At 47.2% G+C, this 18,846-nt stretch overlaps 1 protein-coding gene across 4 annotated transcripts in view; it reads right to left on the bottom strand.

The window, feature by feature from the left end:
* Positions 1-18,846, bottom strand: part of LOC101542330 (TLE family member 1, transcriptional corepressor) — a 93,623-nt gene that overhangs the window by 49,587 nt on the left and 25,190 nt on the right. For 2 of the 4 annotated variants that reach the window (XM_055136658.1, XM_055136666.1), the window contains exons 5-6: positions 13,765-13,827; positions 11,653-11,757 (exon numbers count right to left, since the gene is read on the bottom strand). In XM_055136658.1, coding sequence (XP_054992633.1) covers positions 11,653-11,757; positions 13,765-13,827 — 168 coding nt within the window. The remainder of the gene's footprint in view (positions 1-11,652; positions 11,758-13,764; positions 13,828-18,846) is intronic. The other 2 variants (XM_055136669.1, XM_055136673.1) reach the window with 1 other exon arrangement.

The following is an 18,846-nucleotide window of genomic DNA, read 5'->3' as shown; positions in this document are numbered from 1 at the left end:
TTAAGAGGCTTATACAGCAGAAAAGGTACAAGTAAAAGCTGCTATAAAGTTATCAGAAGAAGCATTCTTGATCAGCCACAGGAGTTTTCGGCAACAGAGTTGACTACTGAGAAACAATTCTGCCAGGATGAAGGTGGGCGAAGGAAGGCCAAGGCCAGCGTTCCAGACACTACAGGACTACAGGACGGGGCACTGTGTCCCTAAAGGTGGTTCCCACCACAGCTATCGGGCCTAAAGCCAAGAAAGTTTAGTCTAGACCTCGGCTGGAATTCTGTCCCACTGTATCATAATTCATGTTTGCAAACACCAAGGGACTTGAAAAATTTGCCTAAAATATAGTCTTTTCAGCATTCAATTGTTCACTTGTTCCTTCATCAGCATCATGTATCTTGTCACTCGAAAGAACAGGCAGTGGGCAGGAACCACAGAACAGCGGTTAGGGCCCTTGCCTTGCACGTAGCTGACCAACCCTCAACATCCCATAGGGTCCTGAGCCAGGAGTAAACCCTGATCATCACTGAGTGAGGTCCCAAAACAAACCAAAAAATCATCTGCTTTTTCAGCTGACTTGATTGTGTTTTAAAATCAAACACAAACATCATGGGGATATGCTGCTGCCAGCCGGTCATCCTGTACCTGTGGGGCAAGTACATCAGCAGCCTGATGGTGCCTTCAGGCTTCCTGACACCCCAAAATTACCGCTATGCCTTTGGTCAGACCCCAGCAACTTGGGGCCAAGTTTACGAAGAAATTAAACAGCCAAAAATTAGGTATGTGGGAGCCATGCCCACAAACCACCTCCGGCTCCGATTCACCCCGGTCTGTTGAGCCATGCATGGGTCCAAGAGTAACTGTAGCTTTTGATTTCTTTTGAGATTTATTTATCCAAGCTCATTTATCAGCCTTATTTCAGAGACCCATAAATAAATTTAGAAAGAGATCAGAAGTCGCAATGAATCTCAGACCTGTGCATGGCTAAACCGACGGGGTTAATCCGAGGGAGGCAGGTCAGCCTGGAGCCCACCCAAGCGGAGCCGCTGGCAGCCACTTGCTTCTACAATCCACAATCGCCACCGTAACCTCGGCCTGACTCCACCCTCTCAGGACAGACCTCACTGACATATAATCTGCTGAAAATTCAGGTGTGGGGGTTTTGTGACTGAAATCTACAGGCTTTCTCAGAGTTGGGAGGGGCTAGGAGGAAGCACTGGCGGTCACCCCCATGAACCAACCCCAGCACCACTGTGTAAGCTCTGCTACCAGCCTTGCTCAGAGACCCATACATAAATCTCAAGAGATCAAAAGCCGCAGTTAATCTTGGACCCTGCACGGCTGAGCAGACTGGGGTAAACTGGAGGGGGCGGGTCCGTCTGGGGACCGCCCAAGCAGAACCCTGGCAGCTGTCTGCTCCCACAGTCCAGAACCGTGGCCAATCTCAGCCTGACTCCACCCTCTCAGGACAGACCTCACTGAGACAAAATATCCTGAATATTTGGGTATGGGGGGTTTTGTGACTGAAATCTCCAGGCTTTCTTGGCATCAGGATGGGCTACCTCCCCCACCTCCCTGTACTTCTGGAAACCTCAGCAGTCACACCCACACCCCAAAGTGGCCATCCAGTGAAAAAGCTACTCCAGCCTTGCCAGCCTGGTAAAAATACTGAATGCCCTAAACAAACACCATGACCTCTCAGTACCTGTATTACAAACCATAATGCACAAAAGGAAAGGAGAGAGAGCAAGAAGGAAAGTGGAGTCGGGGGTAGGAAACAGGGAACATTGGTGGTAGGAAATGTACAGTGGTGGAGGGATGGGTGCTGAACCATTGTATGACTGAAACCCAATCATGAACAGCTTTATAATGGTCTATCTCAGGGATATTCAATTAAAAAAATTTTTTTAAAGTATGTGGAGTTCATGACCACTTAATCAGCTTAATCAATATCTGAATAAATAGCAGTACTCCTACATTAGAAACACACACATAAACATGCTTTAGAAAACTGTTCTGGCAGGGGATGGGTGTGGATGGAGAGATACTACAGCAGGTAGGGATTTGCCTCGAACGCTGCTGACCAAGCTTTGATCCTCAAGCACTGCAAGGAGTGATTCCCTAGTGATTCCTTAGTGCAGAGCCAGAAATAACCCATGAGCATTGCCAGGAAGCATAGCAAAGGAAGGGAAGGAGGGATGGAGGGAAGGAGGGAATTTGGGGACCAGAGAGACAAGACAGTGAGCAGTCAAGGCACTTTGCTTTGCAAGTGACTGACCCAGGCAAGTCCTAGCACACCAGACATGATCTCTGAGCAGTCAGATAAAGTCCTGGGCAACACCAGAAATGCAGCTGGGTGCTGCAGAAAACAGCTGGGGGCAGAGATGCCGAGGAAGAATTAGAGAAAGGCAAACAAACAAACTTGCTCTAACACAACCAATAGAAGCAAGGTAAGAAGCAGGAAGGGACAAGTAAAACAAGCCTCAAATAATGGGTTAATGATACTGAAACACAAGAAATAAAGTAGCTTCATCCATGTCAAATAATAGGCATGCATTTAGAATTTTAATTCGCCTATTACCTAGCGCAGCTTGGGTCAACTGTTACTACAATAAAATTACTTTGCTATTTACATTTGGAGCTTTGGTGTAATGCTGTAATTGACTCTAAATTCCCCTCCTTTTCCCCCGTGAAACAGGTACAGCACATGGTTTTATCACCATTAGACCTGCCTAGACCACATACACTCAACCTTTCACACAGCTCACCCACAGGGCCCCAAACTGAAAACCACTGGCCTCTGCACAACTGAAAGACACCTGTGATCCAAGAGAAGACTGCCCCCCACCCTTCCCGGGCCTGCTGCACGCTAATCTAAGTGCTACTTAGGGATGAACACTGAGTCCACTTCAGCTCCAGAAATGTAACCCACTGGACGGCCTTGGGGAAAATGAGGCCAACGGATCAGAGCCAAACCCAACCAGAACAGACACTGAGTCCTAAAGCAGCATTTCCACCAATGCCAGATGGGTGCCAGGGAGCGGCGTTCAGCACTTCAAACACTTTGAGAGGAGAAATGGGGACTGGTACACGTGGTGACAGTTCTCTACAAATCATTCCTCCTCGATTTCTGCCATTTTCTCAGTTCTTTAAAACACTTGATTCTTAGGAGCATGGAGGAAAAAAAGAGAAGCCGAAAGCGGGGACGTGCTAGCTGGCTTGCTAGGACACTTCTGCTGGCATATCATCAAAGACACAACTCTTGGCACTCTCTGAAAACCTCCCCTTATGTGGACGGCCTCTCGCCTGGAGAGGGGCAAGGGTGATCAACAGGCAAAAACGCTGACTGAGGCCAAGAATTCTCAAGCCACTTGAAGACAACAATACAAAATAATAACAACATTCCACCGAATGACTCAATACAGAATACAAAGACAATGACAAACAGAGGTGAAACAGATGGCTGATGAAAGAAGCTAAAGTCTTCTTCATTTTTTCTTTATTCTAAGGCTTCCCCACCGGCCAACTCATCCTACATCATTCTTCTGCCTAGCTGGTCTCACCTGCCCAGGATACTTTCAGGGTTTGTGACAATGATGACTGGTGAGAGCCAGGGATTTAAGGCCCGGGTTAGAACAAGTCCTCAAAAATCAAGTTTATTTAGGTACATCCACTTCCAAAACCACCCAAGCTTTTGGCGCCGGGCAGCTCACCATTAGTCATCATGGAACTGCAAATCAAAAAGCACAATAAGGAAGAACTACTTCCCACTGAGATGGGGGCTAGAGTCTCACTGACAACAGAACACGTGCTGGAGACGGTTTAGAAAAACCAGCATTCTCACCCACTAATTAGAGAAACAACCTGGCAGTTGCTCAGAGAATTAGCATTCTTCTATGATCCAGTGATTTCGTTCATAGTGTGGAGAGAAAAGACATGTACACACACACACACACACACACACACACACACACACACACACACACACACACACACCCCCCAAGTCTTCACAGCACCATTACTCATAAAAGCCCGGAATGGAAACACACTTAGACACTCATCAACTGATGAGAAGATACACAAATGTCGTCAACACTACCATGGAATGTTACTTGTCTGAGAGGGTTTGAAGTACATGCTCTAACATGAGTAAACCTTGCAAACCAGACACAAAAGGGGCCAGATCATCAGCCTACTTACATGGAAAATTAAAGTCAGCTTTCTGACTGCAGAGAATGGGGGAAGAAGGGCTGCTAGCGGGCATCTGAGGTTTCTTTACTGTCCTTTTGAGAATGTTCTAGGGGCAGGGCCAGAAGGACAGCACGGCAGACCGGGTGCTTGCCTTGCACGTGGCTGACCCAGGTTTGATTCCCGTCACACCACACAATCCCTCATGCCCCCAAAGTGATCCCTGAGTAGAGCCAGGTATAAGCCCTGAGCACTGCCGGAAGTGACTCAAAATCCTTTACTATGTTCTAGATAGTGGTGGTGGTGGTGCTGTGTGTGTGTGTGTGTGTGTGCGTGCGCGCGCGCGAGCCCAAGGGGTGGGGGTGGGGGGGTGATTAAGGCTCGTGCCTGGCATGCAGCTGACCCTCAGCCCAGGAGGCCCAAACACACGTGCATGCACAAGCCAAGCTGCCAAGTGGTCAAGCATGGCTGGGAGGGGTCCCTGGAGCGCCATAAAACACCCCATATCTTACAACACCAAGACCAAGATGGTAGTAAGGGAAGTTCCCTGCTTTTCACACAAGAGAAACAGCTGATTAACTAGCAGGAATGGAGACCATCAAGTCCTGCAACTCAGGGCTAAGTCAGACATTCCTATTCTGTTGAGTGTCAATTTTCTCGAGTGGTCTCAGTAAAGTCTCCATTCGTCCTAACCCTGAGATTTTAGAAGCCTCCTTTTACTCATCCTTCCCAGCGGTGCTGCATTGGAGGTTCTTTCAGGGTCAGGGGAACGAGACCATCATTGTTACTGGTTTTGGCATATGAATACACCACAGGGAGCTTGCCAGGCTCTCCCATTAAGACAGCAAAAAAAGGAGCATGCAGAAAAGAACCAAGCTTCACTGCACTGTCAGTGAACAGTACTTATAACAAGAAGGAAAATGAAATGAACTATGTTAGACAGGAAAATACCTGAAATTAAATAATGGTCAAGGCTATACAAATTCATGAATATAGTAAAACCACTGAGCTGTATCTAGTGGATGGGGTAATTTTTGTGGAATCTAAATTCTATCTTCAAGAAAATCAGAGTCCACTCTAAAATGGCATGCTCTCACGTCAATACTGAAGCTCCTTCGCTCTCTGAAAAGAATACTAGGAAGCCTTCTTGGAAGAAATCAAGAATGGAATCGTATGAAAATATGTAGGGGAGTTTAAAAAGCAAACAACACCCAAAGAAGTTTCTTAACAACTAGTGACTGTGACGTGATTCTGACGAAGCCGCACCCAGACAGACGGCACACCCAAGTCCTCACCCCTCAGGGACGGTCCACTCTGCACGCTTCGAAACCAACCAAGCACGGTATGACACACGGAAGTGCCCGAGTGCCTTCCCTTTGGAAAAGGGGCCACAGACCAGGCTGCTGGAATTTTAGTGGCGGGCTGTCACTAAATGCCAAGTCAGAGGGCTTGGAGAGGCACACTCAGGAGGCCATCTCATTTTGTCTCTCAAGTAGCTAGCTATTTCGCAGTCTTCTCTGAGGATAAGCATGTTTCCTAAAGGAATTTACAGCTGGACTACTGACAGGCTTTCCTGGGGTTGACTGCAAACTCCTAACGATCACAGGCTCCCCTAAGCCTCCTCCGCTTCCCCGAGTGCAGCGACAGGCAGCTGACAGGCAGAGGAGAAAATAACCCAGTTTTTAAAAAATTTTTTGCTAACCCTTACGCCAATCACCTCATGCAACCAAAGTGGGGTGGGGTGGGGCAGAAGCTCCTGGGTGGATGTATCCGTAGGGCGTCTGCCTTGCATGCAACACTACCCAGGTTGATCCCAGGCATCCCTCCCATTGGATCCCTCAAGCACTGCCAGGGATAATTTGAGTGCAGAGCTAGGAGTAACCCCTGAGTATCACCAGTTGTGACCCCCAAAATTAAATAATTATATTAAAAAAAAAATAAAAAGAACCCAGTCTCCTTTCCACACTGGGCTGTTTTATAGTGAAGCAAGGACTACACACATTTGTGCAAAAGCCAAGCCCTCGGGACAGGGCAGAAGGCCTGCTTGTGAAAAGGAAGTCAGACTGGTGCTGAGGGGATAGCACAGCAGGAAGGGTGCTTGCCTTGCACACATCCCACTAGGTTCGACACCCTGCATCCCATAGGGTGCCCCGAGCTCACCAGGCGTGATCCCTGAGGGCAGAGCCAGGAGTAAGCCCTGAGCACTCCTGAGTATGGTCCAGAAACAAACCAACCCTCCCACCTTACCCCCCCCCCCAAAAAATAAAGAAAACATAGTCAGACTAAAGGCAAAGGCATGAAAAGGAAAGTGGAGGTTGCTGGAGCCACCATACTCAGTGGGCCCACCACAGGAAACTACTCTGGGTACTTGATTCCAGCACTACAGGACCCCCGGCATGCCGTGCAAGGGAGAGACAATGGACAGTGGCCATGACCCACCTCTCCTCTTACTGAGCACTCCGTCCACTTCTCTGCCTCCCAGTGACCCCCGAAGGCTCAGTGGCAGGGAAGGCCTGTCCCCCTCACACAGGGAGGAGGCTGACCACAGCGCCTTCCTCACGTCCTTGCATCTCCACTTGTACCATCGGGTCCCCAGACAACTTCCCTCCTGTGCTTTGCTCCTCCCCCATCCTCCAGCAGGGTCCTTAAGAAGCACTCACACAGCCAGTGTCCGGCCATGTCTGACTCTCCAACCCTCAGGCAGGGGAGAAGGGACCAGCGGCCAGTCCACTGGGTACTCAGAGGAACACACAGATCAGGAGTGCATGCAGGGTAAAGGCGACAGGCTCTGCTCTCATCTCAGCCAAACCCACTGTCCACTTACACACAGGACCCTGATCAGGACAAGCCGATGCATGTAGTCACAGAGCTTCCAGTGTCCCCCAAGTCCATGTGCTCCTATGCCCAGTACACATGTTGTCCAAGATACCCAAACAGAAGCTCAAGCACAGGGCCTGCTTCAGCCGCACTCAACTGCCAAGAACCGGACTGATTCCGAGCAGACCAAGCTGATCCATGCACACACCTGGGAAGCCTTCCACAGGGACTAAGGAAGTGTTTGAAAAGATAAGCACAAATAGTGTCACACTGTGACAGTGGGCACCAGGGCATTAGGTAGAAACCATACACAACTTACGCAAACATCCTCTGTAAAAAAGGAAAATTAGGGGCCGGAGGACCAGTACCGGAGGGAGGGTACTTGCCTAGTGCATGCAGCCAGCCTGAGTTCAACCCCTGGCACCACATATGGTCCGCTGAGCCTGCTAAGTGTGACCCCTGAGCACCACTGGGTGCGGCCCCAACACCCCACACCTCCCTAGCTCAGTCATAATAATTGCTGCTCAGGTCTTGCTTTCTCATCCACAGTAACCATCTGTCTTGGCGCACGGGAAAAACTGACCAAAAAGGACAAAGAGACCTTCCAAAGGTGACTGATGGGAAATAATCTATAGCTAAGACAGGGATGTGAAAGGCTTATGGACTTGTGCACGTGTCAGAGTGACTGAACTGTATCTATCTAAAGATTGTGGCATTTTACCACATGTAACTCGCACCTCAAATGAAAACAATAACAACAAAAACCCAAATCTGGGGCTGGAGTGATAGTACAGCAGGGAGGGCGTTTGCCTTGCACGCGGCCAACCCGGGTTCGATTCCCAGCATCCCATATGGTCCCCTGAGCACAGCCAGGGGTAATTCCTGAGTGCAGAGCCAGGAGTAACCCCTGTGCATCGCCGGGTGTGACCAAAAAAGCAAAAAAAAAAAAAAAAAAAAAAAAAAAAAAAAAAAAAAAAAAAAAAAACCCAAATCTATGTCTATTAGCTCTGTGATCTAGACGTGTTGATGAAGACACTATGTAATATAAACGCAACTGACATCACAAATTTGGAATCCTGATCTCAAACCCTAAGGAAGAATCACTTCAAAATGAAGGAGAGAGGAGAGCTCCAAGCTGCAAGTTCTAAGTCACAGGGGGAAGCAAGAGTCTGCAGTTGGTCACTCCCGCCTTCCCTTCCTGCCCCTAACCACAACCAAAGTGCTATACATCACTAAATAGACTGATTTGTTTTGAGCGATTTTAATAGAATTATTATTTTTTAAGAAGTAAAAAAAGCTGCTTAAAATATTAACTATTTTAGGTAAGATATCTTAAGTTTCTAAAAAGCTCTCTTCTCACAGTGCACTTGTTTTCTACAGCACAAATGAGCGGTGTGCAAGCCAAAGCCTGCACCCAGTTTAAGATCTCTGCATTGGTAAATATCCCCTATTGAAACAAGAACATAACGCACCTCATTGCAGAGCTAATAAAAGCAAGTTTCTAGCAGTGAGGTTGCAGTAATTATCCTGCCGATTATCAAATCTGCTACCACTTAAAATATCAAAAAAGACAAAAATAGAAAAACTCTTCCAAAAGTTTCTCTAAGCATCCAATATCAAAGAAGTTAATCTTTCTTACAAGCCACTATCTATTTAAACAGGTTCTATGCTTTAAAAAAAAATAGACCAGTATCCTCCATCAGATGTGACAGCTATCTTTTCTATACTGGCAAGAAATGGGCAGCAGGAACTCCCACAGGCCGGGAAGAGGATAACCGCTCTCCCTGGAAAGAACATTCAGAGATCAGGGCACAAACTCCGCTTCCCCGCGAGGTGGGTGCCCTTGAGAAGAGTGAACTTTCTGCACTTTTCTAGAGGGAAACTTTTCCTGTCAAGAAAGCAGGAGTAAGCTCCTTGATTGTACCTTAAAGGGAATGAGACTGTTTCGGCTCATTTGCATTTTAAAGGGTATTCTCAGGATCTTTCCCACTTGTAATAGATGTCTAAACCGTTAAATTACTATTTCTTTTCTTAGCCTTTAAGTTGAGGCAGAAGAGCTGTGCAGAGGAGCAAGGCCGCGCCCATTGTTCTCCACCCTAAGTTGGTGCCCGAACAATACTGACAGCTGCTATCAAACCAGTCCGCCTTTACTCTGAGAGCAGCTGCTGCCTGTAGGAACTGCCAGCCTCCCGGTGCCTCCTCCCTCTGGGGAGACAGGTTGACATACTGCATGCTCAATGAAGGGGTGCAAAGGTCCACTGAATTGTCAACCCAATTTTATGCTACTTCGATTTTCCAGGACGCACACAATTCCTTTCGAGCAAAAAGCAAGCATATGCCAAGCGCATGAATCTTGTGGTGTGGGGTAATTGTCGATCACTACAAACTTTGGAAGACCCTCCTGAGGTGAATTAATACGCTGATGCAAAATTTACAATTATAAAAATCACACATGCTATTCTCTTGCAGACATGTGACTGGGGGTGAGTCTTATCCTGAACCCCAATCCCCTCCTTCAGGTCACTGTTGCCAGCTACTGGGCGGACCTGCCTAGATCACGACACATTTCCTAGACTAAAGCTATTCACAAACCAGGAATTTCGTCTGACCTTCTAAAACGACCTGCGAGTTTTGATTTTCTGACTCAGCTCAAACTGAGTTATTACCCATAAATGCCTGGTTCATACAAATTCCTCCTCTGTAAAGCATACAACAGAGCAGAGCGGTGCGCTTTTGAGCACCCAAGTATCCAAGTTTTACCACCAAGAATGATATGTAAAAATGCAGAGCCTCTCAGAAAACAAACATGTTCCACAAAGTTTAACTGGGTACTTGAGACCTGCTTTGCATGTCTTCCTTTAATCAAAACAGGCTTTTTTTGTCCTCATTCATCTGGGTTTAAAAATTCTGTGCTCCAGCTACAAGTACAATTTGCTATTAGTCTTTGCTAATCAAACACGGAACATGCAAAAGTACCAGTGAATATTTGATTTGATCTCTGAAATAAAGAGATTCATTACACAAGAAAAGGGGACAGAAGGCAGGAGACAAATGCAGATGTAATTGTGGTTTTTGTTGGATGTGATTAGAGCGCCCACTAAGTAACAGTCAAAAATGTGATACCAAGGGGGTGAAACACGGCACCAGGGCCGGGGGAGAGAGAGGAGGAGGGGAGAATTGTTTATGCAGAGCTAAGCTGTCAAGTGTAATAAAGCAGCTTGAATAAAATTTAAGCTGAAAATCCACTGAAGTTCCCCATTTCAGGGAGGAAAAAGCTATTAAAAGGAAATGAAGGTCACCCTCCCAGTTTATTTCACCTAATTGACTGCCAATAGCTTACCACAGGCAACCCAACTGCCGATCTGCAATTGAGAAACTGATGAAAGGAGAGTTTTCAAGCTGAGGCTCATTCTTTAATCCTCCTTGGCTCTTATGTTTTTTCTCCATCTCCAGTTGGGATGTAATTTTAAACCCTGATGGATTAACTGGTTCCATTGTCTGTGGCCATCGCTGGACTGTGCCACTCCTGATCCGTGCAGCAGCATGTCTAATTATCATTACAAAGTGTCTGAGCGGGCTCTAAAGACCAGCGGGGCATCTTCTCACAGCAATTAACATAAATTGATAAATGAGTGATTTGAATCCGCTTGAGGCACTCACATATGAATAAAATCAGAAAGGACCATCCCTTGTTTCTGCTACTTCTTTTGCTTAAGCTTTGGAAAGGCAGAAAACAGGAGAAGCGCCCCGGATGCTGGGGGGAGCGGGGGTTGGTGCGGGGAAATATGAACTCAAGACGGGGCTAGACCACACGGTTCACCAGGCTCATTAATGCAGAGCAAAGGATGCTGTGATTGACAGCCGGTGCGAGCAAGAAGCTGAACTCAGCACCAGAAATGGGCACGAAGGACAGGGGAGCGCTAGGGCAGACAATTATCACTTCTCCCTCCACGTCTTTCCAAGGGGATGGATGCCACCGAACCATTCAGGAAGAGGTGAAAGACAAGGTGCAAACGACTGTGTACGTTCTCATACCCCAGAGAGCACAGGGAGTAGTTTTCAGAAGTGTTCTGACCTCACTGTGATCTCCAATGATGAAAGAGAGAAAGAGAAAATATTTCAAACGCCATCCTAAAATGTCGTTCTGACCAAACGAAGCTAAGGGGAGGGGAGTGTCTAAAGGCTTGGTTTGGGGACCACTTTCGGCTCACTGCAGGAGACTGTGAGGTAGGTGGCAGGAGAGTAAGCCTGGGTCTCCTGCCTCCAAAACAAGCACTCCGGCCCTGGAAGTCATCTCCACAAACCAGCAAAGGAGATTTTAAGTGTAGCTGGATCAATGCCATTTATTTCCCCTTCCAAAGCTCCAGGATGGACTGGAGAGGCTGATAAAGGGCTGGGGCACGTGCTCTGCATGCAGGAACCCCCAGTTCAATACCTAGTCAGGCACCACCAGGTATGGCCCACAAACCCAAAACACATTTTTCTTCCCTCCTTTAAAAATTCCCCCTAAGATCTTATTACGCTAATCTCTCTTCCCCCGAAATATCACAGGATATTAAGAAACCCTCCCCCCACCCCCACCCCACCACCCTATTATCACAGAGCAATATTAAGCAGCAATCAAATGAATAAGAAATGAAAGCTGGTTATACACACTGTAGGAGGCAGACCCGGGAGGCCACGTACCCCGATGATGGCATTCAGCTCTGCCATGGTCACCTGCTTGGCGCGCTCCACTGCTTGAGCCACCTGTTGCTGGTGCTTTGAAAACAAAGAGTTGGAGGAAAAGAGTTATTAGCGAGAGGTCCAAGAGTGTCATCATAACTTCCAGCAACAGAGAGACAAATACACACGCAATGCAGAGAGGATTTTAAAGATAACAATGCCATATTATTTCATGGCATCCATGTACATGAGGCCAAGGGAGACAGTGAATAGGATTTCTCTTTTTTTCCAATCAGCGTCAGTCATGGCTTCCAACCTCTGACAGGGAAGGTTAGGTCAAAATGTCAAAAAGGACGTCAGGAATGGCCACCAGAGACCTTAGAAATAACTCCAGGGCCTGGAGCAATAGCACAGCAGGTAGGGTGCTTGCCTTGCATGCAGCCAACATGGGTTCGATTCCCAGCATCCCATATGGTGCCCTGAGCACCGCCAGGAATAAACCCTGAGCATCACCGGGCGTGACCAAAAAAGCAAAAAAAAAAAAAAAGAGAGAGAGAGAAAACTCCAACGAAATGGGAAAGAGAGCACTTTTCCCAGAAGGGGACTGCTACAGGTAAGTCTGAGCAGGTCAGGGCTTGCACAGTCACCTGCAGAAACTCTGCTACGAGGATATTATGTATCCCAACTTTCAACCTGCAATCACTCCTCTGAATCCCAGCCCATGACTCCAAAGCTTTTAGGAAAACTCTGGGACTTTCTCCCCTACTTAAATTCCTACAATTTTCACCCTTTCCAGGGTACAGTACCACCACCCATGCCCTGCCCCCTTCGTTACATGTAGGCTGAAAACTCCTTCTGCACACCTCCTGCTCTGCCCACAAATCATAACAAAGCCACGTATTTGCTTGGCGAAGTCTAAGACTAACAACTAGATTTCAAGGGGGCTGGAGCAATAGCACAGCGGGTAGGGCGTCTGCCTTGCACGCGGTCGACCCGGGTTCGATTCCCAGCATCCCATATGGTCCCCTGAGCACTGCCAGGGATAATTCCTGAGTGCAGAGCCAGGAGTAACCCCTGTGCATCGCCGGGTGTGACCCAAAAAAAGCAAAAAAAAAAAAAAAAACTAGATTTCAAAAGCCAACACATCTAACTTGTGATGCTAGACAAATGCTCAGTTGGAAGAAGCTGCTTGGGCAGTGACAAAGATGGTGCCCTGCAAAGGCAGCTAACACAGGATGAAGGCTGCGACAGATCAGAACACGGGGCTGACTGGCCTCGCCCCTGCACTGCCCCCATCTCAGACCGGAAGCATCCAGTACTTATTTTTACAAGTGGAGTATTTGCTAGCCTGTATCCAAAAGGAAGGCAAACTTAAAAACACCCCACTCCACCCCCACCCCCACCACTGGTTTTAAGTCAATTTCACAACTTAGTCTCACAAAAAGCTTTGCCCTCTCCAAATGCTTCTTCTTGGGGGCCACACCCGTGAGTGCTGGGTGGAGGGACCATGTGACGTCCCTGGGCCAGAATGTGGATTCCCCGCAAGCAAAGCACACACGGTTCTCTGGGACATCTTCCCCTCCCTCTCAAATACTAAAGATAAAATAACACCAACTTATTCTTCAAGAGAGTATTAGCATCCACTCCACCCATGGGCAGCCACTCCATCAATCTGACTTAACAGACAAGGAAAAATGTCCGGGGACACCAAGTCTGTTACTGCCTCAACTCCAAAGAACAATACTTTAAATGTGACAGGGGGGAAAACTCTCTCCAGAAAGGACTCTCGATTTGTCACCAGTATCTAACCAAACTTACACTACAGCTCAATGAAAACAAAATCTTTTGGTCTGATAGTCATTTTGCAGTTTTCCAAAGGAAAAAAAAAAAAACAAACTAATTTGATGTTGAGCTATTGTCACCACTTCTCCAGCATGCCCCTAGCTCTGTTAGAAGGAATAGCAGGGGGGGTTGCACACTTTGGCTCTAACAGATGTTCTTCACACTTGTTTCCTTGTGATAAAATTAACATCTTAAAACTACCTAATTTGCAAACAGAGAAGCAACATAATTGCACTTTAACAGCTGAACAGTTTTACTTACTTCCTGAGACAGAAATGGGATGACTTGTGCACAGATTGTATTCAATCTCTTGGCGATCTCAGTCTATAAAGACAAAGTCATATAAATATTTAGTACACGTCAGAATCAGTTCAGAAATAGAAAACTCCAGACCCAACACTTCAGTCCTCCACTGCCTCATTCTGAGGCCATGAAAACGCTTTCCCAGATGGTTACTAATATTTATCTTGAGATAAACAGTAGATATTAATCCCACTTGCAAAGTAAGACATAATCACACGCTTTACTGGTCAGTTAAATAAGAGATAATGACTGGTTTAATTGAGTCAGAAAATCTACATAGTTTAACCTGATGATTGCAAACCCCTCCGTGTACTTATTCAATCATGCCGCACCATAGCAACTTATGCCGTTCTTTCAGGTTCATTCAAACTGGTATCAAAAAGCAGTGGCACAAGAGCACAGCCAGAGCGGTCCCGTTTTCCAGGGTCTGAAATGAGACCAGAGTCTGGAACGAGAGGGCAGAATAAGCCCAAACTTCCTTCTGCACAGGTCCAGATGTAGAAAGATAAAGAAATTATGTATTTTCCTGGTAGCCACCTTCATGAAGTTTCAAAATTGCCAACACCCCAGCAAATAGTACTGAAGCGGGACTTAAGGGGCCGGAGAGGTAGCACAGTGGGTAGGGCCTTGCACACAGCTGTCCTGGTTTCGATCCAGAATCCCATATGGGCCCCGAAGCATGCCAGGAGTAATTCCTGAATGCAGTCGGGAGTAGGCCCCGAGTATTGCTGGGTGTGGCCCCAAAACAAAAACAAAAAGCAAAAGCAGCAGCAACAACTTAGGTGACAGCCAAAGCAGGTGATCTAGGTATCAGTTCAGCACCAAATGCAAAGACCTAACAAATATGCTATCTGGGCCACTCTCAAGAAAGGAGAAGAAAGGAGGAAAAGTCTCTGCTCAGCTCCCAGTCCACAGCCAACCAACTGCTCAGCTTCAAGGGACAAGGGGACACACACTAGCTTCCAAGCTACAGGAGACAGCTGGCCGGCTAACAGAGGAGCCACCTGAAAAAACGGCCCACCGCCAAACCCCTCCCCAGCCATGCAAAGCAGCCCCTCTGCATCTAAAGAAGCCAGGCCCTGCTGTGAAGGCAAGCAAGGGGAGCCAGAGGGGTAGGACAGCGCATGCCTTACACCTGCGAGGGGAAGGGCTCAATCATCCACAATGCAAAACGTCACACACACACACACACACACACACACACACACACACACCCCAAAAGAGCTCCAACATTGACCTTATTCATTTCATTGTCTGTCAATGCTTACTAAAGCTGCCTCTATATTTATTCAATTAAGCAATGAAAAGGATCACAAGAGGAAATTATGAGAAGCAAATAACAAAGTGAGATGAAGTAGAAACCCCAAGGATTAAGTAAACAGCTACATTAATAGCAACAAGCAGCTGCCTCTTTGTTCTCTATGAAGAAGACTCCAGTAACTGAGCACCAAGCCCTGTGGCTGTGAGGGGCCTAGTATAGGTCGGGCCAACGCAATTCTCCCTGACCAACAACAAGGCTGCAGACTTCGCCATGGAAGGATGGATTGCGAAAGAACATGCTCTCAAGAGCGAACTCCATGACCTTGCTGTAACTGGAGAACAAAGAGATCTATGCAAAAAAGAAGCAGCTGTCTCAGGTGCAAAAACAAAACTGGGTAAGTCCCGCACGGTTCATTTGACCACAGCCACCACTCAAGATCACAGCTCTCCTAGAAAGCATGGGATCTCCTTTTTCTTAAGCCTTTCCTTGCAACAGGTTCCACAAAGGGTAGGAATGCTCTTTAGAGACCCCCTCGACAGGGCCCTGTGGCTCACTCCTAATTTACAAACATTCCAGGGAGCATTATGTACTGTCCCTTCTGCAAACAAAAGTTTTCCTTTAGGTTTTTCCAGTTTTTAAACGGTATTTGAAAATATATATAGCTTTGAGCAGACAGATGTACAGAAATATGAAAATAAAGAGAAGGTGAGCATGACAAGTATTTTGCTGGTTCTGGGAGCAATGCCTCAGGTTCTCACTCTGCATGCAGGAGACAGGAGTGGAGAGACACACTTTAACCTCAGGGGTGGTGGCATTTTACAAAACACTTTTCTATTTCTATTCAAAAAATGCACCCCAGGGCCTGTGGGAGGGTGTCACACCTCAAAGGCCCCTACCCTGTAATCACAAGGCCTAGCGGCTGATCCTCAGAGACACCCACATGTCCTGGCTGGTGTGTGATCTTCAGCAGTCAGCCAGGACTGCACAAGCACCACCACTCAGGTTGGGAGCACCAGCAGGTGCCACACGATCCCTGGATATCACAGGGCAGCAGTGAAAGGGGCCGGGGGAGAACCATGGGCCATCCCCACCCTCGCAAAACACAGATGCAATAAGCACATCATCACTCACCCTGCTACAAGAGGGCCCAGCTGTCACTAAAGCATTCCTGCTATCAGAGCTGTCACCTCATTTCCCAACTACTGGGGGCCAGAGCAAGACCTCAGAGGGCTGGAGCACATTCTCAGCACACACGGTCCTCAATGCACCACCAGGACTAGCACCAGAGAGCTGCCCGGTGCCCGCCCCCAACTTTTTGCTTTGATAAACACTCCACAAAGTCCGGAAGGAAGGACAAGCAGAGCATCGTGGTCAACTGCCCAGCAGCGAAGGGCAGATGCTCACGCCCACCAGTCTGCAAGGGGCTTCCACTCTTAGCTGGGGTCCATACTGGGTTGTGCTGGGCTGTTTTTGGACCACACACAGCACTGTCCAGGAGCTATTCCCATCTAGGGGCTTGGGAGTGACTGTGGACCAAGGTTGGGGATCAAGTCTGGACCCCGACACACTAGAGGCAGGTCTGGCCTTGGGAACCCTCTCCCGAGCACTGTGAAGACCTTATCCAGGATACATTCTTTAAGTGAATATTCTTATTTTCACACTTAGATTCTTCTGGAGATTAAGTATCTTCTCACATATTTACCAAGCCACTGTATTTCTTTTTTTTTTTTGTCCTTCAATTTGATTTTTTAGTAACATTCACTTTACCAAAGTAACTAATGCATATAAACACATACAAGAATGGAAAATTTCATTTTAAAACCAGGGAGAGTACTCTAACAATTCTAACAATAATGAGCAAAAGTCTTCCTAGAGTGGGGGCTGGAGTGATAGCATGCAGTTTGATTCCTAGCATCCCATATGGTCCCCTGAGCACCACCAGGAGTAATTCCTGAGGGCAGAGCCAGGAGTAACCCCTGTGCATTGCCAGGTGTGATCACCCCCCCCAAAAAAAAAGGTCTTCCTGGAGCATGCACACAACTGGGATAGGTATTTCTTTCAATTGTGGGTTCTTCATACAGTGACTTAGTAACCTTCCAATAAAAGAATGCATTCTGCTTACATATACTGACATACATCAGCATAGTCTCGTCATCCCATTGATTGTTGATTTTCGAGTGGTCTTAGTAATGTCTCCATTCATCCTAGCCCTGACATTTTTTTCTTTTTTTTAAATTTATTTACTTTTTAATTAGTGAGTCACAGTGAGGGTACAGTTACAGATTCACACATTTCGTGCTTGTTTTTCCCTCATGCAATGTTTGAGAGCCCAACCCTCCACCAGTGTCCATTTTCCACCACCCATGAACCCAGTATCCCTCCCACCTCCCCAGTCCCATCCCCCCCACTCCACCCTGCCTCTGTGTCGGGGCATTCCAATTTGATATCTCTCTTTCCTTTTGGGTGTTGTGGTTTGAAATAGGGGTATTGAGTGGTCATCCTGTTCAGTCTCTAGTCTACTTTCAGCACGCATCTCCCTTCCCCCGCAGGATCTCCAATCACCTATTACTTGGTGTTCCCCCTCTCTATCTGGGATGACTTTCCCCCAGCGTGTGAGGCCAGCTTCCAAGCTATGGAGCCAACCTCCTGGTATTATATACTACTATTCTTGGGTATTAGTCTCCTACTCTGTTGTTCTATATTCCACAAATGAGTGCAATCTTTCTATGTCTGCCCCTCTCTTTCTCAGGCCACTGTATTTCTTTCCTTGCTACATTGGCATTCACCTGTCCTTTTTTATACTTCAAAGGAATCATTAAAAAGCTTCACGAACACATAATTTATTTTGATTATCTCTTGCTTCAAAATCAGGGTATTCTGGCAAATTTAGCTGCACCTCTATTTTGTTTTTTGTTTGGGGGCCCATCTGGTGGTGTTCACGGGTTACTCCTGGCTCCTGCACTCAGGAATCACTCCTGACAGTACTCAGGACCATATGGGTGCTGGGGATTAAATCTGGGCCGGCTGCATGCAAGGCATGTGTCCTACCCACTGTAAATCTCGCTAGCTGCAGCTGTTTCTACTCTTAACCAGAACTTGCAAGCAGGTTAAACTGGATACTTGACCCTGCTTAATAAGCAGCTACTACAAAAGTTCCGTAACTCTTCAGATAGCCTGCTGTTCCTCCCGAAGGCTACAAATGAGAACCACACTGTCCCAAGAAATCATTTTCCTGTTTTAAGATACAGATAGATTCGCTTCCTACTAATAAGCGTTATTTCAACTTTTCCCTCTACCTGTATGTCTGGCACAATACAAGGCAGCCAAGAGTACAGCAACATTCAAGAGCAAACCCAAAATCAGGTGTGCCTCAAACCAGAACGAAACAGCCCAAGTCAAGCCCCTAGGAGATGCTGAACTTCACAGAGAATCAGCTCCTCAGGAGGCCCGAGGGAGCCCCACAAACGGTGAGGAAGGCGCTTTCCCTCGTGCCCATGCTTCCCAGAAGACACACAACAGACTTCACAAAGCTCAAAGACCCGGAGTGTCCTCAGTGAAGCCACTTCCAGCCCTGGGTCTCTCGTAACCCTCCTTCTTAGCAGCCTATCACAATCACTAGGCGAACATGTCAACTCCAGCCACACTGCCACCGAATTCCCTCTTACCAAACCCTTCAAGGCCAACTTCAAATCCGCCGTGAAGCAATCATTCCCCATCAAAAGTGAATTCTGCTCTAGGGCCTTCCAGCTCTCCCATAGTGTGCCCCATCGTTCTGTAAA

The sequence above is a fragment of the Sorex araneus genome, chromosome 1 (assembly GCF_027595985.1).
Source record: "Sorex araneus isolate mSorAra2 chromosome 1, mSorAra2.pri, whole genome shotgun sequence".
Taxonomy (NCBI): Eukaryota; Metazoa; Chordata; class Mammalia; order Eulipotyphla; family Soricidae; genus Sorex; species Sorex araneus.
The sequence above is the reverse complement of the archived record's forward strand: the minus strand, read 5'-3'. Positions and strand labels throughout refer to the sequence as shown.